The 22,354-nt window shown below is 45.0% G+C and overlaps 1 protein-coding gene across 4 annotated transcripts in view; it reads left to right on the top strand.

Moving 5' to 3' along the window:
- AKT1 (AKT serine/threonine kinase 1) overlaps window positions 1-22,354 on the top strand; it is a 109,870-nt gene that overhangs the window by 86,351 nt on the left and 1,165 nt on the right. For 3 of the 4 annotated variants that reach the window (XM_040412784.1, XM_040412783.1, XM_040412782.1), the window contains 4 exons: window positions 1,034-1,162; window positions 12,666-12,880; window positions 13,952-14,039; window positions 16,325-16,427. In XM_040412784.1, the coding sequence (XP_040268718.1) occupies window positions 1,034-1,162; window positions 12,666-12,880; window positions 13,952-14,039; window positions 16,325-16,427 (535 nt within the window). Of the gene's footprint in view, window positions 1-1,033; window positions 1,163-12,665; window positions 12,881-13,951; window positions 14,044-16,324; window positions 16,428-22,354 lie in introns of all 4 variants that reach the window. The other variant, XR_005774938.1, reaches the window with a different exon arrangement.

Below are 22,354 nucleotides of genomic sequence, written 5' to 3'. Positions count from 1 at the left end.
GGGCATAAACCTCAGGAGAATTATTATAATACTGTATTAACTGGCCTATCTTTAGGATTGGTGGGGGACTGCCTGAAGGGGCTGTACTTTTGGCAGGTGCTGTGCCCAATACTACAGGAGATATCTCAGCTGTAATACCAGGCACTACCATGTATACAGCACTCGCTGCGGCGCCTCAGTCCTTTTAGTCAGCTGATCATTGGGGTAGTGAAAGTCAGACCTTCCCCGATCAGAGATCGATGGACTATCCGAAGTATATATCAGGGATCAGCAACCTTCGGCACTCCAGATGCTGTAAAACTACAACTCCCAGCATGCACACTTTCTTGGCTGTTCTTTTTTTACTCCCATAGAAGTGAAAGGAAAAAAACTTTGCTTTCGATGAAAGTTTTTGAAATCTCAGGCAACCCCATTACGGCTGGTCAACCTGCCAGAATATGGAAGGACCTCATGGTTAACCTGTTCCCGTTCCGGATAAGTGGCTGGTGGTGGTTTGGGAGCCCAGATTCTCATGACAGGTTCCCTTTTAAGCCCTGCGTCTTATGTCCATGTAGCTAGTTATAGTATCCTGCACTAGGAATGATATAATAATAAATCCCTGTGTCTTTAAGGCTGACCTTTCCTTTCTTGCTCTCTTGGCATCCTCCGTAGAGTTTCGAGCCAATATTTTGTACTGGCGCGGCCTGAATGTTGACAAAACAGAATAGGGTAAAATTTTATCTGTCATGGAAATCCTGGTGGAACGGCTCCGCTTACCTGCCTGACACCATAAATACTCCCCTCTGCCTCCTCCGACCGGATGACCAGACGAGGAGACGTGAAGTGCTGTTTTTATTGTGTGTTGGAAACGTCTGATCTCGATGCCTGGGTTATCTGAGGTGATGCCCCCGACAGATGTGAAGTTAATTGGTGGGGGGGACGAGCAGAACATCTGCACACGGTATTCTTATTATAATTGTACAGAATTTTATTAACCCCAAATGAAGTTTTAATTATAGTTTGTTTTTTTTGTTTGTTTTTAATTTATTTCTAGTTGGAAAATCTTATGCTAGACAAAGACGGACACATAAAAATAACAGATTTTGGCCTCTGCAAAGAAGGTATAAAGGATGGGGCGACGATGAAGACTTTCTGTGGTACCCCAGAATACCTCGCTCCTGAAGTAAGTCTGGTTTTTCATCGTTGTTGTTCTGTCTAAATGCAGTTGTTTAAAAAATAAAAATAAATCTGACATCATACAGTACATGACAATCTCTTTCTAACAAAGCTAGAACCAGCCCTGTATCTCACATGGATCTCCTCATTCATTGCTTTAGATCAATTTCATTGCTCCCTATCACAGCTCAGGAGGTGTGCCCTTCCTGCTGCAGCTCTCTCCCTATCACAGCTCATGGGGGTGTGTCCTTTCTTCTGCAGCTCTCTCCCCATCACAGCTCAGGAGGTGTGCCCTTCCTGCTGCAGCTCTCTCCCTATCACAGCTCATGGGGGTGTGTCCTTTCTTCTCCAGCTCTCTCCCTATCACAGCTCAGGAGGTGTGCCCTTCCTGCTGCAGCTCTCTCCCTATCACAGCTCATGGGGGTGTTTCCTTTCTTCTGCAGCTCTCTCCCTATCACAGCTCAGGAGGTGTCCTTTCTTCTGCAGCTCTCTCTATCATAGATACGGGGACATGTTCATTCTGATTAAGCTCTCTCCCCATCACAGCTTAGGAGGTATGCCCTTCCTGCTGCAGCTCTCTCCCTATCACAGCTCATAGGGGTGTGTCCTTTCTTCTGCAGCTCTCTCCCTATCACAGCTCGGGGCATGTCCGTTCAGCTACAGCTCTCCCTATCAAAGCCCAGGGGGACATGTCCTCTATGTAGCATCTCTTCCAATCACAGCTCAGGGGGCATGCCCTTTCTACTGCAGCTCTCTTCTTATCGCAGCTCAGGGAATGTGTCTTTTCTGCTGTGGGTCTCTCCTTATCATAGCTCAGGGTGTGTGTCCTTTCTGCTGTGGGTCTCTCCTTATCATAGCTCAGGGTGTGTGTCCTTTCTGCTGCAGCTCTCTCCCTGAAACTGTTACAGCTTCATATGACTGATAGCAATTGAAGGATGGAACTGAGCATGTGCGTCCATGTTTACTGAGGTGGACAAAGAAAAAAAAGAACAAACAGCAGGGGGGCAAGAATCCCAAAACTGTGCAGTATACTGATGAGACTCTGGTTTGGCAGACGGGAGTTAATTTTCATATTGTACTTTGTGCCAAAGGCTCAGTTTTCCTGCCAAAAAGTATACAGGTGCACGAGCATCTATTATGACGTTCCTTTATTATTATTCCGGGCATTACCAGGTAGCGGTGTGTCCCTGCCCAGTCTGACACTATCCAATCAGTGCTGTCAGTGTCGGACTGTGCAGGGACACACCCCTTTTAACTGGTAACACCCATCTGGACCTCCATTGCAAACTGCTAGTTTTTCCATTCATAACTTCTAGCAGGAATAATGAAGAATTGGCACAACATAGTCATGAGAACAGATGGCTCAGAATGGTTATTACATGGGGGAATGCAAGTAGGTACTAAAACAGACCTGTCAGGAGAGGGGACGGGTCCAAACCAAATAATGGCTGGCTGCTTTAGCCCCGCTATGCTTAATGACCTACAAGTACATTGCCTATGAGTCACTTCTTGACGCTTCTGCTGTCCATGCTTTACACTGCAGCTTTGCTTTCTCAGATTGCTGTGTATAGGCATATTAGGGAGAGAGTTGATTTTCTGAAAGACCATAAACATACCGCTGTATTGCCTGTAAGCAAAGGACTATCAGTTATGCCTCCCCCCTACCCCCCACCCCCAAAAAAAGTGGAGATGCATTGGTAAAATAACCCTATATGCACTGGAAAATTAACCCTTTATGCACTGACTTGTGAAGGCGCGAAATGTCACAGTTCCACCCCCAAGGTATGCCGGGCCGCAGATAGAAATGACATTTCTCGCATGCTTTTTGCACCGTGGAGCCAGCTCTCGTGTTGATGCAGTTGTTAGGTTTTTTTCTTTTTGTTTTCCGTGGTGTTGGCTGTGGTTGGAATCTGTTGCATGAGCAGCAGCGCTCGGGATCTGTCTGCTTTGATGTATCCGGGATTGTAGTGGGGACAGCTGTTGTGCCGTCTCTTGTAAATTCCACAGTACAGCTGTCAGGAGCTGCTCCTTGTGGATTGACGGTCAGCCGGGTTTAGCATATGACTCTGGCGCATTAAGCTGTGCGCTGATGATGATGGAGGCGTGCTGTCACAGTCTGAACATGGTCTGTATACTGTCTAGGTGGTGGGCTTCCAAGGGCTGGGGTGACATTAGGTTCATTGGTTCCTACTATAGGATTGTGGGCTGTGGAGTGGAGCAGCAGATGCTGTCATGGGGGCCTGGGTTGGCCCGAATCGCACATTTTAATCAAATGGATACATACAAATAAGATACATTGTGTATAGAGTCCTATATTGTAATTTTGTAATGGCGGGAGAAATCCACAACTCAGCTCTAATAAGGCATGCTGGGGGTTGTAGTGTTGCAGCAGCAGCCTAAATATCCGATGCACACGCATTAGTAATTTTATTGCAAACCATGAGTACGGTTGTTCTGCCTTATTCCTACTATTCAGCGCTGAGTTCCTCCTTCGTCCGTTTCCCCCTTACAGCACTATCCAGTAATGGGTCAGTCTTCACTGAAAGTCTGGCATTCTCTTCATGAACAAGGAAGAGCAGGATGTGTAATGCTGACTCTGCTGCAGTATATGAAATAGGGTGGTAGATGTAGAGCAGGGATCAGCAACCGCCAGCTGTTCTGAAATTACTACTCCCGGACTCCTCCTTTCACTTCTATAGAAGAACAGTGTGCATGCTGAGAGTTATAGTTCCTCAGCAACTGGAGTGCCGAAGGTTGTGATGCATAGACTAGGATGATGCCAAAAGAGAGACATACCGTTTATACTAATGGAGCAGACTGTCTCTCCTGTCCTGCACCAGAAGGATATAAACCGTGCACGCTCGCGCAGGTTCCCCTCTGCTGTGCGGGAAGGAACGAGACATAATATATTATTTTGGGGTTACTGTTTTACTGGAATAATGGCAGAGGGCATAAGTCGCCTCTGTGCATTGTGTGTGCGGTTATTTCTGGAGCGTGTTGTACGTAAATAGTTGTCATTGTTATTGGTGTTCAGCTAGCTCAATGCTAGTAAGAGCAGCTCTCATGTCACTCGTGATTTTTAGGCCATTTCACCGAGAAGGTCGTCACTTGAGGTTTTACAAAAGTCTGATAAGGCCTCCTGCACACGACCTTTTTTTTCCCCCAGTTTACTGCCTGTTTTTTGCGTTCCGTATACGGAACCATTCATTTCAATGGTTCCGCAAAAAAAACGGAATGTACTCCGTGTGCATTCCGTTTTTCCATTCCGTTTAGGCCTCATGCATATGACCGTTGTGTGCATCCATGGCCGTTGTTCCGTTTTCTGTGATTTTCTGCGGACCCATTGACTTTCAATGGGTCAGATGAAAACTCTGAAAATGCACCGTTCATCCGCGGCAATGTTTCCTGTCAGTCAAAAAAAATATGACCTGTCCTATTTTTTTGACGGACAACGGTTCACGGACCCATTCAAGTCAATGGGTCCGTGAAAAAACACGGATGCACACAAGATTGGCATCCGCGTCCGTGATCCGTGGCCGTAGGCTACTTTCACACAGACTGATCGCAGAGCCGTCTGCATAAAAGCTTTTTCAGAGCTGAGTTTTCACATTCCCATAGTGATGGGGACCCTTCAAGTTAGAATATACTAAGAACTGTGTACATGACTGCCCCCTGCTGCCTGGCAGCACCCGATCTCTTACAGGGGGCTGTGATCCGCACAATTAACCCCTCAGGTGCCGCACCTAAGGGGTTAATTGTGCGTATCATAGCCCCCTGTAAGAGATCAGGTGCTGCCAGGCAGGAGGGGGCACCCCCCCCCTCCCTCCCCAGTTTTAAATTCATTGGTGCTGTATTACATTCATTGGTGGCCAGTGGGCCCCCCCTCCCTCCCCGTATTACTGTACATTCATTGGTGGCCAGTGCGGCCCCCCCTCCCTCCCCCTCCTAATTAAAATCCCCCCCCCTATCATTGGTGGCAGCGGAGAGTTCCGATCGGAGTCGCAGTTTAATCGCTGGGGCTCAGATCGGTAACCATGGCAACCAGGATGCTACTGCAGTCCTGGTTGCCATGGTTACTTAGCAATTTTTAGAAGCATTATACTTACCTGCGATGTCTGTGACCGGCCGGGCGCTCCTCCTAGTGGTAAGTGACAGGTCTGTGCTATAAGCAATGCGCCGCACAGACCTTTCACTTACCAGTAGGAGGAGCGCCCAGCCAGTCACAGACAGCGAAGGTAAGTATAATGCTTCTAAAATTGCTAAGTAACCATGGCAACCAGGACTGCAGTAGCGTCCTGGTTGCCATGGTTACCGATCGGAGTCCCAGCGATTAAACTGGGACTCCGATCGGAACTCTCCGCTGCCACCAATGATGGGGGGGGGGTTTAATTAGGAGGGGGAGGGAGGGGGGGCCCACTGGCCACCAATGAATGTACAGTAATACATCGGATTGGAGAAAACTCCGATCCGATGGTATAATAGGGACTCCTGACTTTACATTGAAAGTCAATGGGGGACGGATCCGTTTGCAATTGCACCATATTGTGTCAACGTCAAACGGAACCGTCCCCATTGACTTGCATTGTAAGTCAGGACGGATCAGTTTGGCTCCGCACGGCCAGGCGGACACCAAAACGACTTTTTCTTCATGTCCGTGGATCCTCCAAAAATCAAGGAAGACCCACGGAAGAAAAAACGGACACTGATCACGGACCTACGGACCCCCTTTTTGCAGACCAAAAAAACGGTTGTGTGCATGAGGCCTTAAAGATAGAATATGTCCTATTATTGCCCGCAAATCACGTTCCGTGGCTCCATTCAAGTCAATGGGTCCACAAAAAAACAGAACACATACGGAAATGCATCCGTATGTCTTCCGTTTTTTGCGGAACCATCTATTGAAAATATTATGCCCAGCCCAATTTTATCTACGTAATTACTGTATACTGTATATGCCATACGGAAAAACGGAACGGAAAAACGAACCGCAAAACACTGAAAAAGCCATACGGTCGTGTGCAGGAGGCCTAATTTGGGCGTAGGAGAGGGAGAAAATTGTAATTCTTGGCTATTTACACCGTCGGCTCAGAGCCAGTATGGAGTCACGTGAAGGCCAATTTACACACCACAATTAGCACAGATGATAAAAGTGCAACAATAAATTCTCCACCTTTTTTAAAGGGGTTTTTCCAAAAAGTTTTAGGAGCGCAGGATAGGTAATCAATATCTGATCGGTGAGGGTCCGACTTCCGGCATACCCCCGACTTTCGGCAATGTGACCTCTTCAAACCGGGAGCGGGACCCCTACTGATCAGATATTCATTGCCTGTCCTGAGGATAGGCCATCAATAATAAACTCTCAGAAAGCCCCTTTTAAAGAAGTTTTCCAAGATTTTTAAAAACATGGTCCAGGGCATGGAGCTATATGAAATAAAGAAAAAAGTTTTTTTTTCATGTCCCGCCGCTCCAGTGCCACAGTGATGACGTCAAATTTAGTCATTCACGTGACCGATGTTGCCTTTCGCTGGCCTCACTGCATCAATATCAGATCCGGAGGGGGCGTCTGACTCCTTGCACGCCCACCAATTAGCTGATTGCACAGGCTGCAGTACGTAGGTTCTGGTCATTATTAAAGTACAGGAACCCCCCGCCCCCTCTTTAACATCATCTAATTTGAGGTTCAGCATTATGCGCTATTTAATTACTTGCTATATCTTTAGGGTAGTAAAAAAAAAAATATGCCGTGGTCAGATATTACATGCTAGCCAATAGTAAAGTGGCGTTTTAAGACCGTTTTCTTGTATTTTGGTGCTTTTTAAAAAATATGGTGCTTTTTAAAAAATCGTTGCGTGCTCTGGGTGTGGTGATTTAGCCGATGTCTTCCTATAGACCTCTCTATAGTGGGGGAAAACGCAAGAAAATAATAAAAATAAAAAAATAACAAAAAATAAAAGCTGAAGTAGCAGCCTTATAGCGGTCCTTTTTTTTTTTTTTTTATGAGCGCAGTCAGCAAACGCCAGAAGGGCGATCTTGCCACAATGTTTTAACATGAAGGGGCTCTCCCATGAAGACAACCCCTGTGCTGTTGGAGGACATGAGGACCATCCTCTGAGCCAAGATGAAAAAACACTCTATGAGAGCAGCTCCCCCTCTGGTGGACACAGGTGGCCGACTCTTCAGATAGGTGAAGGTTCCCCAATTCAGACCCAAACCTTTCCAGTGCAATAAGTGTCAGATCTTCTCCACGATGGGGGGAATAGACACCCCATTCTCAGAGTTAGTTACTCGTGGATGGGAGCAATGAGCTCCCTCCAATATAAAGTTGACAGTGCTGTGAAGTCCATGCGCCCAAGCTATACCCAAACAGCTGATCGGTGGGAGTGCGGGGTGTCGAAGCCCCTGCCAATCAGTTAGTAATGGTCTATCCTCAGGATAGGCTGGACAATCCTTTTAAATTTAGGAATCTGTAGTATTTCTTGCCATAGATGGATTTGGGTAACTTCTTTGCTTACTTCAGAAGAGCTCTATTTCCAATTATGGCAAATGGCACCCCCTCCATTTCTGAAGGCACCACAATATTGATCAGGGGCAGAAGAACTAGCCTAAGGAACATGCCAAAGAGGTGGCAAGTGAGCTTAGGCTCCTCCTTTCCCAGTATGAGGGAACAACAATAGGAGCATGCCATGTGGTCCCAGTCACTGAGCATGCTCACTATTATTTTCGGTTTTGATTCTTTGAAGGTGTACGCTCACTTGATATTGATGGTTAGGTAAACATCCTAACCTTTTGACTGATGCAGAGGGTCTTTTACTGCAGTCACTTCTTGCCCAGCTGCCCGGTCACCAGATCTCCTCTTGGATCCCACCCCCCCACATTGTTTTCTCCAGAAGCCATACAGAAAAGATGAGAAACTTTGCTCTGCGCCTTCCCTTTTTACGTCACACAACACCCAGGCGCTCTCGGTTGGCTGCTCACCCTGTTTTTATAACTCGCCGCCTGGGTTAAGCCGGAATCTGTGTAGAGTTGGCTGATGCTCACGGCCTAATGGGAAGCACCCAAAAACTTCCTCATAAAAATTCTATTTAGCTGTTTTTGTATTTATCTCAGGGAAGGAGGAGGTGATAAGCAATAGGAACCTCCTAAGGTGTTATCACCCAGTTTTCCAAAACTGGTGGCATGTTCTCGTTCTGTGGCACATAAATTGGGAATTTTATTGTTAATATGAAAGCGCCATTAATTCCTTGGTGCTGTACATCTAAGAGGGGGCACACACATAATGTAAAACACAAGTACCATGAGCATGAACTTAGTAACAGACTGGTTACCGGCCCTCGAGAGCTTCCAATCTACAAGGGAAGGGGGAAGGACACAGTAGGTGAGGGTAAAAGCTGCTGGTCTGGTTGAGAGGTAGCACCATGTTTATTACAGGTCGTAGGCTTTCCCGAAATGGTGGGTTTTCAGGTTGCTTTTGAAGGTTTGGATGTTGAGGAAGAGTCTGATGGGCTGGGGTAGTATGTCCCAGAACAAGCGAGAGGAGAACAAAGAGGAAGGATGTCTTGTGAGGATCGGAGATTGCATCTGGGGATGTATCGGGAAAGCCAGTCCAAGATGTAAGGAGGGGACCGATTGTGGACAACCTTATATGTAATTGTTATTATCTTGAAATGAATTTGCGAGGGAATGGGGAGGAAGTGACGGGAGAGACGAGGGGAGAGGTGGATTAACTGGGAGTTGAGGATAGATGGGAGGCCGCAAGGAAGGATGCTGCAGTAGTCCAGGAGGTAGAGGACAAGGGAATGTGTCAGTGCTTGACTACGCTTGGATATACCGAGTACCATCCTCTGTGGCACTCGTAGTGCTGGTGATTTTGCTTGCCACCCAGCTTTCCTAGGCACCCAATGTCTGTATGTGCCCGTTACAAGTTGTTGTTTTTTTTTTAGTTTTTTCCTGTTGAAGTCCAGTGAGTAGTAATTTACCTATGTTTGTCCCGATCTCGAATAAATGGAACTATAAAGCAGCTCTGTCTCTGGGAGATCGTGAACTCCTGAGCATTCTGGTAAAGGATGAGGCTGGCTCCTGGCAGACCGGCAGCTGTGCTAGCCTTGTACATATATGGGGCAGCTGCAGCGCCAGCTGTCGTTCGCTGTGAATCATACGGCAATAGCTGCTGTAAATAGACCTTAGTGGAGTAACCTAATACCTGCCAGCTTTTTCCTTTTGCATCCTTACTGCAGGACCTCAGATCACCACTGTACTCTACCACCTCCCCCCCCCCCCCCCAAGCATAAAGTTCAATGTGCCCTCTAAACAAAGCATTAAAGGGATCCTGCGTGTTAAATAAGGTTTGCCCGTTGGATACCCATTTATCATTTTTCTTAATTTAGCCAGATTTTCCTCTTCCTCGCTCTTGTTAAACTCCATCAAGGGATCCATTGAAGAGATATATTGGCGAGAGGGATGTGCAGCCGCCGACAGAACGGGCCGTCATTAGCGGTGTTTACCACAGTAATGTGAATTTAGAAGCCATTAACGATCTTGTAATACAATTAATGGGCCATATTCCTTTTTTTTTTTTTTTTTAAAGTGCTTATCAGTAGAGACTGGCAGCGCGCTACGAACATGGTGGTGGTGGGGTATTAGACTCAAAGAGCCCAATGCAATATAGAAAAGGTTGTAATGATGCAGCGAGGTGGTTATGGGCATCTAAAAGGAACGGGCTTGCCCTCTATAACAGGGAGGCCTCCAGCTGTGGCAAAACTCCAACTCCCAACATGCCCTGATAGTTGTAGACTGTCAGGGCATGATGGAAGTTGTATTTTTGAAAGAGCTGGAGGGCCGCAAGTTTGACAGCCCTGCTCTATAACGATATACAGTTGCAAGAGAAAGTATGTGAACCCTTTGGAATGATATGGATTTCTGCACAAATTGGTCATAAAATGTGATCTGATCTTCATCTAAGTCACAACAATAGACAATCACAGTCTGCTTAAACTAATGACACACAAATAATTAAATGTTATCATGTTTTTATTGAACACACCATGTAAACATTCACAGTGCAGGTGGAATAAGTATGTGAACCCCCTAGACTAATGACATCTCCAAGAGCTAATTGGAGTGAGGTGTGGCCCAACTGGAGTCCAATCAATGAGATGAGATTGGAGGTGTTGGTTACAGCTGCCCTGCCCTATAAAAAACACACACCAGTTCTGGGTTTGCTTTTCACAAGAAGCATTGCCTGATGTGAATGATGCCTCGCACAAAAGAGCTCTCAGAAGACCTACGATTAAGAATTGTTGACTTGCATAAAGCTGGAAAGGGTTATAAAAGTATCTCCAAAAGCCTTGCTGTTCATCAGTCCATGGTAAGACAAATTGTCTATAAATGGAGAAAGTTCAGCACTGCTGCTACTCTCCCTAGGAGTGGCTGTCCTGTAAAGATGACTGCAAGAGCACAGCGCAGACTGCTCAATGAGGTGAAGAAGAATCCTAGAGTGTCAGCTAAAGACTTACAAAACTCTCTGGCATATGCTAACATCCCTGTTAGCGAATCTACAATATGTAAAACACTAAACAAGAATGGATTTCATGGGAGGACACCACAGAGGAAGCCACTGCTCTCCAAAAAAACATTGCTGCACGTTTACAGTTTGCACAAAAGCACCTGGATGTTCCACAGCAGTACTGGCAAAATATTCTGTGGACAGATGAAACCAAAGTTGAGTTGTTTGGAAGAAACACACAACACTATGTGTGGAGGAAAAGAGGAACAGCACACCAACATCAAAACCTCATCCCAACTGTGAAGTATGGTGGTGGGGGCATCATGGTTTGGGGCTGCTTTACTGCGTCAGGGCCTTGATGGATTGCTATCATCGAAGTAAAAATAAATTTCCCAAGTTTATCAAGACATTTTGCAGGAGAACTTAAGCCCATCTGTCCACCAGCTGAAGCTCAACAGAAGATGGGTGTTGCAACAGGACAACGAGCCAAAGCATAGAAGTAAATCAACAACAGAATTGCTTAGACAGAAGAAAATACGCCTTCTGGAGTGGCCCAGTCAGAGTCCTGACCTCAACCCGATTGAGATGCTGTGACATGACCTCAAGAAAGCGATTCACACCAGACATCCCAAGAATATTGCTGAACTGAAACAGTTCTGTAAAGAGGAATGGTCAAGAATTACTCCTAACCGTTGTGCACGTCTGATCTGCAACTACAGGAAACATTTGGTTGAAGTTATTGCTGCCAAAGGAGGTTCAACCAGTTATTAAATCCAAGGGTTCACATACTTTTTCCACCTGCACTGTGAATGGTTACATGGTGTGTTCAATAAAAACATGGTAACATTTAATTCTTTGTGTGTTATTAGTTTAAGCAGACTGTTATTGTCTATTGTTGTGACTTAGATGAAGATCAGATCACATTTTATGACCAATTTGTGCAGAAATCCATATCATTCCAAAGGGTTCACATACTTTTTCTTGCAACTGTATATGTGTAATTAGAATACGTGGTCGGCACGTGATTACTGATCTTTAGTCTTATCGGCTATAAGAGTTTATTTTATTTTATTGGTTCTTAAAAATTTTGGGGGTTTTGCAGTGTAGCAGACAGTAAAGAAAAAAATTGCAAATAGTGGAAGTGTAAGGCCCTTTAAAAGGCGTTGTCTCACCAAGCCTACCCGTTTTAGCATTGAGGCTGGCCTGGTGATCACCCGATCCATGCAGGTCCAGCTTTGACACCTGGCTGTTATGATGTGGCTTGCCACAGTTTTTCCCCACCTTGTATTATATAGATGGCTAAGTGCCCTCTATGACGTCCATATGCCGTCATCAGAGACAACCCCCCTCAGTCTCGAGCCTCCTGGCAAATAGCTGATGTTACTGGGCAAAGACATTGCCAACTGGGCGCTTCCCCTGCAGCGATGGTTGCCATTGTGTGCATGGATGGCATGAAAATGAGCAAGGATGGGAGTTATCTTCATGAGACAACACCTGCGTAGGTACCTTGAATATTTTAGGTGGCCAGACAACCCCTTTAAAGGGAACCTGTCATGTGGATATTTGATTATAATCTAACTAATTATATACAATCATTAACTACTAAAAAGTACCTTAGATGTATTCACTTACTGGTGTGACAGACACACACAAAGATGCCGCATGCCGATGAGCTGATTTGAGTCCAGCGTGATGTCAGTGAGTCCAGCGTATATTTAATTCAGAGCTATAGCCACTCCCCTGCCCACCTGCTGCTGATTCATATGGAAAATAACTGTTAATCAGCAGCAGGTGGGCGAGGAGAGTTAGGAGCTCATGAATATTCAGGACTCATCATTATCAGCTGGAGCTTTTCAATACAAGATGTTGGCAGATTGACTGGGTCAATTAAAGAAAGTGACCCAGCATTTTGCTAAGAGAATCAGTCACTTATTTATGTTGCCCTTAGTTAGGACACCATAAAACTAGTGACAGGTTCCCTTTAACACCTTATATACTCTTTCGACAGGTACTAGAAGATAATGACTACGGCCGCGCAGTGGACTGGTGGGGTTTGGGCGTCGTCATGTACGAAATGATGTGTGGCCGGCTCCCCTTTTACAACCAGGACCACGAGAAACTCTTTGAACTCATCCTTATGGAGGAGATTAGATTCCCTCGCACTTTATTACCTGAAGCAAAATCGCTGCTCTCGGGTTTACTGAAGAAAGACCCAAAACAAAGGTAAGAACGTGAAGACACTTGTTCCCATCTCATACGCGTTGATGTCTCCCTCCCTGTAACACCTCCATACAATGAGACAAAAGTTTTGATTCTGAAAAAGCCAAATTCACAATTCTGTGGAGTGTGCAATGTGGGAGTTTCCAGGAATAGGAAAATGGTCAGATTTTTCTTCTTTCAGAAACAGCGCCACTCTTGCCTGTGGCTGTGCCTGGAACTGCAGCTCATCCTCATTCAAGTGAATTGCACTGCTGTGCCTCTATTACTAAGAGAAAAAAAAAGTTATCCTGACTGCTTGCTAAGCTGAAGGTTTGTTACTGTGTACCAGTGTAGGTAATCCTCTCTGATCATAACACAGCACAAAGCTGTCCTAGATAGCTGTCATCTGCACTAATACATTGTCACAGACCATCAGCTGTATGCAGTCAGGAGTCTGCCAGAATTAGGGCCACTCCTTCAAAAAATAAGAGGTTGTACTCACCTCGCCAGTCCCTTTACGCCACTGATCTGATGGTGCCCGGGTCCCCGCTGCCCTCCATTTTCTGTTGATGCCCTGACACAGTAGGATATGAGTGGGAATGCTGCTCAGCCAATCACTGACTGAGGTGGGTCATCGATGCAGCCAGTGATTGGCTAAGCGTCAGTTCCAGCCATTTGCTGCAGTGTTTGAACTGGAGCAGGAAGTGGAGGGCAGCGGGGACCCAGACACTGTTAGGACAGTGGCAGTAGGTGATCCGTGAGGTAAGTGCAAACATTCTACTGCAGATGGACAGCCCCTTTAAGGCCCTAGCCTAGAATGGCAAATGCAGCTGTCCTACTTGCATCTATTAAAGGGGTATGGTGCTTGTTCTACCTCCAGTTCCATGACACTGCTTGCTCAGCATTTTCCATATCCCCCATAGACATCAGTACAGAGGGCCACGGCCACCTCTCTGACTTCTGTGGGTAGGCATAGACCTCGCTTCTCCCGAGGGTCCCAGAGGTGGGAAACTTCTTTAAGATGTGTATTTTTTTCAGTTAGTAACACAATTTATTTTCTCTGTCTTTATGGTACCTTCTCTTTCGCGTGTTCAGGTTAGGCGGTGGACCAGACGATGCTAAGGAGATCATGCAACACAAATTTTTTGCTGGAATTGTATGGCAAGATGTATACGAGAAAAAAGTAAGTATCGGTATGCACACGGAACCCATTTGAATGTAGTGCACTTTTCTTACCTATCCCTAATGCGGGGGGATCGGGGGGAGTAGTATGATTGGCAGAAAAGGTAAACGCTGCAAAATCTATGGGGTGCAGTCCAAACCAAAGTACTGAAAATCTCCTCTTAGAAGGAGCAGAGTAGTCTGTACATCATCTGCACTGCAATAACCCCCCACCATAAATGTCTCCCCCACTCTGGAGTGAAGAATAGCACAGCTGTTGCTGCTAATGGCAGCTGTGCTGGCACACACATGCTTGGCAAGAGGGGAGGGGGGCTGAGCGTCCTGGCACAATCTGTAGAGACCGTGCAGCTTGTGCACGCTGCATTCCAGAAACCAAGATGGTGCAAAATGTCCCAAATTTATGACACAATGCACGCCACAGTCCTGCCAGTCAGCAATGAAAGGCCTGCGAGAGGGGTGGGGGGCGCGCTGGAGTGTGCGGCAAGCTGTCGGTTCTATAAATAGCTGCTTTCTAAAGAACGGCGCCGCTCACATCAGGTTCAGCACTGAATAAATGGCCTCTGAATTTGAGGACTTTGATATTTAATTTTTCTCTGTAATTTGCAGCAAAACAAATGTTTTATTTGTAACGTATGGGATGAACCTGCAGCGGGTATATACTCTCTGGAGTCAGGGGTGCACAACCTGACGCCAGAAGGAATCGCATGCGGCCCTCTAACCTGCTAGATGTGTGTAGTTTCCATGTCAGACAAATGAGGAGCGGCACATGAATGGGCAGTTATTGATGGACCTCTTGGTCCCCATAAAGCAAAAGAAATGGATCCCTTTGGCTCGTTTTAGAATTTCAAAAATGAGTATATGGGTTAGAGAGGTGGCCATCTTTGTATGTGGCTCATTCAATTATAGTTGATCAAACTTGTGAAATTACCACAACTCCCAGCATTTTCAACAGAGAGCCACATGCATGGTCTGCCACATCTCTCTGGAGTGCTGATTTGGGAAAAGTCGACCCCGTTGGGTGTGCTGATTGATTGGGGGAAAGAAAAGTCGACCCCGTTGGGTGTGCTGATTGATTGGGGGAAAAGTCGACCCCGTTGGGTGTGCTGATTGATTGGGGGAAAGAAAAGTCGACCCCGTTGGGTGTGCTGATTGATTGGGGGAAAAGTCGACCCCGTTGGGTGTGCTGATTGATTGGGGGAAAAGTCGACCCCGTTGGGTGTGCTGATTGATTGGGGGAAAAGTCGACCCCGTTGAGTGTGCTGATTGATTGGGGGAAAAGTCGACCCCGTTGGGTGTGCTGATTGATTGGGGGAAAAGTCGACCCCGTTGGGTGTGCTGATTGATTGGGGGAAAGAAAAGTCGACCCCGTTGGGTGAGCTGATTGATTGGGGAAAAGTCGACCCCGTTGGGTGTGCTGATTGATTGGGGGAAAAGTCGACCCCGTTGGGTGTGCTGATTGATTGGGGGAAAAGTCGACCCCGTTGGGTGTGCTGATTGATTGGGGGAAAAGTCGACACCGTTGGGTGTGCTGATTGATTGGGGGAAAAGTCGACCCCGTTGAGTGTGCTGATTGATTGGGGGAAAAGTCGACCCCGTTGGGTGTGCTGATTGATTGGGGGAAAAGTCGACCCCGTTGGGTGTGCTGATTGATTGGGGGAAAGAAAAGTCGACCCCGTTGGGTGTGCTGATTGATTGGGGGAAAAGTCGACCCCGTTGAGTGTGCTGATTGATTGGGGGAAAAGTCGACCCCGTTGGGTGTGCTGATTGATTGGGGGAAAAGTCGACCCCGTTGGGTGTGCTGATTGATTGGGGGAAAAGTCGACCCCGATGGGTGTGCTGATTGATTGGGGGAAAAGTCGACCCCTGTTGGGAGTCCTGGTAGTGGAACCTGGGCTTTTGATATAATTTATTGCAGCCCTTGATAGTTGTGCAATGTGGCCCTCGGAACAGAAAACGTTGTGCACCCCTGATTTAATGTGTGTTCCCCTTTTAACAACCAACACCCTGACATAAAAATTGGAGATAGGGGGAAAACCTTTTTGTTTAGACAAAAATAAATGAATAAAAAAATCATGGAAAAGGCAAATGTGTCACCTACGTTCATTGTTGATGTGGCACATAGGTCTTCATCATTTCCTATGGAGGTGACCATGATCTTTAGATGCAGATGGTTGACTGTTCCAGGTTGCCTGTCTAGATCAGGATAACATGGGGGGAGGGGCGCTATGACACAGATGTGCAGTCCTCAGATCTCTGCTTACCATGTCCATGTTCATATGTTTTCAGCTTGTTCCACCTTTTAAGCCACAAGTTACATCAGAGACAGATACAAGGTATTTTGATGAAGAATTTACGGCGCAGATGATCACGATAACTCCTCCAGACCAAGGTATGTGTCCATTTATTCACCTAGTGTGGGGCATTAAGTAGGGGGTTGTCCAGGATTAGAAAAACATGGATGCAGTCTTCCAAAAACAGCACCACCCCTGTCTACTAGTTGTGTCTGGTATTGAGGCTCTGCTCCATGGGAGTCAATGGGGAAGAACTGTGGACAGGGGTGGTGTGGTTTTTGGAAAAGAGCAGACAATTTTTATCTAAACCCAGACAACCCAACTTAAAGGGAGTCTGTCACCTCCCAAATCATTTGAGAGTAAGCATACCGCTCTGTAGAGTAGGTACCCCAGAACATAACCATACCTATCATGTGAAAATCCAGTCCTATAATCCTGAGAAACGGTCCCTTTTAATGGCAAGAAGGTCTCAGTGCACCGTGGTCAGGACCTCAGGATCTCTCCACAGCAACACTGCCTAGTGCCTCCCTCACTTGTTTGATTGAGAGTCCCTAAGATTCCAGAGCCGATAATGGTGACCAAGGGGAACCCAGGTGCAACAAATGGAGCGGCCCTACCCATGGGGCACCGAAAACCTTTTTTGTATAAAAAATAGTTTGAAACTGATTTTGGAGGTGATAGACTCCCTTTAATGTATTAAGAGAGAAGAGCCAGCGTTTTCTTATATATTGCTTACTATTTTAAAGATTTTGTACAAGCTTGGAAATTTATTTTCCTTCAAAAACAGTGCCACCTATTAACGAACTTGAGCTATAACCCTGTGGACAGGCGTGGCACAGTTTATTTTTTTGGTAATTCTGTACAACCCCTTTAAATCTGCATCTATAAGTAACTGTTTAAGCCAAATAGGGCTATAACACATAAATCAGATGTCCTGTTGTGCCTGATTTCATAGAGGGGTTCTTTGCTTGGGACCCCCTCTATTAGGGCCCATTCACATGACCGTATTTCTCGATCAATGCGGACCCATTCATTTCAATGGGGTCGCAAAAGACGCATCCGTACTTCTATTCCGCAGCCCCACACAAAAGATAGAGCATGTCCTATTCTTCAGACAAGAATAGGGCATTTCTATCATAGGGCCGGGCCATGTGCGCGCCGCAAAATGCGGAACGCAGACGGTCAGTATCCACAATTTGCGGCCCGCAAAACACTACGGCCATCTGAATGAGCCCTTAGTCAGAGCACCTACCACAATGTTGGACTAGGGCCAGGCTATATAGTACACTGAGTACAGGGTCACCCATTCATTTGCCTCCAAGTACACACTGCAGTATGCAGGCAAAAAGTGTGGTCGGCGTCAGTTCATCCGCTCGCCCAGGGTTTCGGAAGCCGATCACTGGACTCGCTGTATTTAAAAATGGGGTCATCTTGTCAGTGCAGCCCCTGATTTACTTCTTTTTTCGGCTGATGACACGTCAGAAGTGTCCTGGCAGAAAACTCTCTTCTCAATGCTGTTGATGAGGTTTCTTGAAAGGCAAAACCACTTCTAGTGTTGCAGCGGTGCCCCCTGCAGGCCTTGAGTCTTTACTACATCCAGTGGAGAACTGTGATGGGAAAAACATATTCAATTTCAAAAACTGAACAAAATTTTTTACCGGTTCTCCTGTAAACCAAAAACTGTAGGGCAGTATCCATATGTAATGATGGAGTTCCCCTTTAACAGGCACATGACTGTGTGATAAGGCTACGTTGCTGTGTCACCTCATCTTGTCAGAGGGGCAGAATGCAACTTTTTTGATTTGAGGCAATTTTTTCTCTCTCTCCATAGACCTCCCATGACAGTGTATGACAGACGTTTTCAGAACCATTGAGGTCTACTGGCCTATTCACATATTTTAAGAGGCCTGTGAAAAATAGCTGTCACAAAATAGACCATGTCCTATTTTGGCCATTTTTATGGACCAACAGCCCCCATAGAATTGAAGGGGGCCATTTGTAACTGCAGTCTTTTGGAATGCAGCTGTTAAAAAAGGTCTGCTTTGGCGTTAAATTTTTATATATATATATATATATTTATTTATTTTTTCTTACTTTTTTTTCGCCCTACTGTGCGATTTCTATGGACTAGATCTTTTGGACATGTAATGTATAATGTATCATTAGGGCTCCTGCATACAGCTATTAGGGCATGCTGGGAGTTGTAGTTTTGTAACAGCTGAAGGTTGAGCATCCCTGCTTTAAAAGGACACCAGATATTCTATCCTTTAGGGGGTTTTTTTTGTTTTTTTTTCATCCCCAACTTCCAAAATTTATTCTATTTTTTTTATTTTATTTTTTTTCCTCATTAAGGGCTTTTTTTTATTTGTTTTAGATGGGTAGCGGCAGCAATTCAGCATTTTTCCTGCGTTCACTGTGAGGAATAAATGACATCACTTTACTCTACGGGTTGATCCCATTACAATCATACCAAATTGTTTAATTTCTTACTACTTGTCCACAATATCTCTGAGACCCATAACTTTATATATTTCTGTAAAGAGAGCTGTGCAAGGGCTTTTACTGATATCATTTTGGATAACTTTCTAGTTTGGATTGTTACAAAAAGGTTTTGTTTTTGTTTTTTTTCAATTTTTTTACTTTTTTGGTCTTTCTAGCCACTTAAGTGCCATGGTCCATAGTAAATGTTGCATCTAAGGGATTAAATAGCTAATCTTGGATGTAATGCTAGAATTTTTATTGTATACAGAATGTCGCCTGAGAGGTCACACTGCCTCTACTGACTACGTAGGTTTTATTGAGTGATGCTTGGCCCACGTGATCTTATGGTCTTCAATCCAGTAGTTGTGTGGTCTGCTTTCAGAGAATAGTCATCACAGAAGTGATGGAAGACGGTAGAGGAAGACATAATTCTAAAATGTTAATTCTTAGTTCTTCAGAATACTGTCCCAGTATAATAATAAAAAAATAAACTTCCAGGCAACCTTAAACGATTGATTTATAGTCATTCTGGTAACCAGTATTGTTACTTCCATGACCACCTTGAACTAGTGAGTAGACTTTAAAAATGAAATACCTATAGTTACCACATCTTGCCCTTTTAGTACAGTGGGGCAGACTGACCATGGAGAGCCTTTCGCTACTTCAGACTATGCAGATCAGGTCCATAGTTGGCTAAATTTCCATGACATGGTTTACTGAGGGTGACAATCCCATTAGCTCATGTGCATTGGCCAAGTGGAAATGTCATGGCTTAGTTGCGTGATTGAAGGGGGCTCAGACTTTCATGTATTCCGCCCCTCCATTACCATACAGAACCAAGAGTCTGTAGGAGGCTAGACGTGGAGGACGGCAGGGGTCCCGGAGCAGTTGGTTCCAGCTTTTATGCCAGAGTCTGAGGAGGTGGCAAGCTCACACCCATGTCCTTCTGCTTCTGACATACTCCAGTCATTCAGGAAATTCAGTCCCTGATCAAAAAGTTATTAAGACCCAAACGCCAGATGCAAGACTTCAAGAAGTGGCATAATGTTTCACAGGATAAACTCGTTAGATGTAGAGACGACGGATGCCACCCACTCTGCAGAACAGAATGCAGCCTGTCGGAACACGTGTTTAGCGCTTTTCCCTCATTTAACCTCCCAGCTTCCAAGTCCTTGAAGAGAAGTCTGAGAATTGTAGTGTGAAGAATTAGTTAAGTCTAAGGACAAATCTAAAAATTTTAATGTTGAGGGATGCAAGTTTTAATTTGCTGGTGAAACTGTCTGTTGTTGACTGGCAAAGGTCAGACATTAGGTTCAGTATCTGAACAGGTTTAAAGGTCATGGTGGTGTGCTTTTTTGTTTGTTTTTTTAAATGGGAGACTGTACCGAAGAAAACTATATAATGAGCTAAATCTGATATCAAACCTCAATTATTATTTTTTTTATTCCAAAAAATGGCCTCAGATTTCCAATTTTTCCAATTTCCTGTCAAATGGTGGTGTTTTTTTTTTTGTTTTTTTTTTTTAAATGGGAGACTGTACCGAAGAAAACTATATAATTTTGGGGTGGCTAGAGACTGCTCTTTTGAAGGAATTTAAAGGGATACTGTTAACGTATGATTAGAACATGATGAATTGGTTTAGTAAATAAAACAAATGAATTATATAGTTTTCTTCGGTAGTCTCCCATTTAAAAAAAAAAAAAACACCACCATTTGACAGAAAATTGGAAATCTGAGGCCATTTTTTGGAATAAAAAAAATAATAATTGAGGTTTGATATCAGATTTATGAATGCTGGGTTAGGCACTTTGGGAAGTGATTAAAGGTGTTTTTTTTTTCCCCTCCCTTTCTTTTGGGGTGGCTAGAGACTGCTCTTTTGAAGGAATTTAAAGGGATACTGTTAACGTATGATTAGAACATGATGAATTGGTTTAGTAAATAAAAAAAATGAATTAAAGGGGTTGTCCAGGGTTTAAGTGATCCGCAGGATAGGCAATCGCTAGCGGACACCATGCACCCCTGCTACAAAGAACCATTGACACAGCATCGCTCTCATGAATAGGGATGAGCAAACTTCTGTTTTAGAAGTTCTCGTTACCGCAGAATTGCATTATGGATCCCATGACCACGGACCATAACTTATGGTCCGTGGTCACAGGATCTATAACACAATTCTGGTCACCTGAACTTCTAAAAATAAAAGTTTGATTATCCCTACTGATGAACTTCAACGTAGTAGCAAGCTCCCCCTGCTACAGTTTTGCTGGTGTTGTGTAGCTCTGGTGCTTCCTTCCATCAATTGAGTTACACAGAGTAGCTGATTGGCGGGGTTTGGGTTGTCTGAGCCCCGCCAATCAGCTAGTGATGGTCTATACGGAGGACAGGCCATCACTTTAAAAAATCCCGGACAACCCTGTTAAAATCAGGGCTGTAAAAATGTACCAACTTCCAGTGACATCACTGTTGAAGTCAGTCATTGGCTGCAGCGGCACATGAAATCCCCCAAGAGGAAGTGAGCAAGCCAGGGACCGGAAAACTGCCAGAGTCAGGGTGCAGGACAGTATTGGGCTACATGCACACGACAGTTGTTTTTTGCGGTCCGCAAATAGCAGATCCGTGTTCCTGGTTTTTTTACATCCACATCCGTTCTGTTTGTCTGCAAATTTTGTAGGTTGTGTTTCCGTGTGTCTTCAGTTTTGTTTTTTTACGGTCCGCCAAAAAAAACCTGAAGGCTGTAATTCTTGAAATTTAATATATACAGGTTGCCCAGCAACCATACGCAAAAAAAAGGATGCGGATGGCTTCCGTTGGTCACCCGCAATTTTTTGCAGACAAGAATAGGACATGCAATACTTTTTTGGCGGACGGGAAACACTGACCGCATTTTTAACGGATCCATAGAAATGAATCGGAAACCATCCGATCCGCAAAAAAAGAATGTAGCCTTATTCTTTCCCTAGGCCAAACATATTGGACTTCTTTTATTGGGGACCCAATCAAAGAATCTACTTTTTAAGGTCAGACACAGACGAGAGTTCAGTGCGAGAAACTTGCTGCATGTGTTCCTGTTCTGAACTCTGTTCCACTGACGGGATCCTACTGCATTAGGCCTCCTGCACACGGCCCTTTTTTTATTCCCGTTTACTGGCCGTTTTTTGCGTTCCGTATACGGAACCATTCATTTCAATGGTTCTGCAAAAAAAACGGAATGTACTCCGTATGCATTCCGTTTCCGTATTTCCGTTTAAAGATAGAACATGTCCTATTATTGTCCGCAAATCACGTTCCATGGGTCCGCAAAAAAACGGAACACATACGGAAATGCATCCGTATGTCTTCCGTTTCCATTCCGTTTTTTGCGGAACCATCTATTGAAAATGTTATGCCCAGCCGAATTTTATCTGTGTAATTACTGTATACGCCAAACAGAACGGAAAAACAGAACGGAAACAAAACAACGGATCCGTGAAAAACGGACCGCAAAACACTGAAAAAGCCATACATTCGTGTGCAGGAGGCCTTATACTGATTTATAAAGCTGTGT

The sequence above is a fragment of the Bufo bufo genome, chromosome 11, assembly GCF_905171765.1.
Source record: "Bufo bufo chromosome 11, aBufBuf1.1, whole genome shotgun sequence".
In the NCBI taxonomy this organism is placed as follows: domain Eukaryota; kingdom Metazoa; phylum Chordata; class Amphibia; order Anura; family Bufonidae; genus Bufo; species Bufo bufo.
This window is presented reverse-complemented; position numbering and strand designations above follow the sequence as displayed.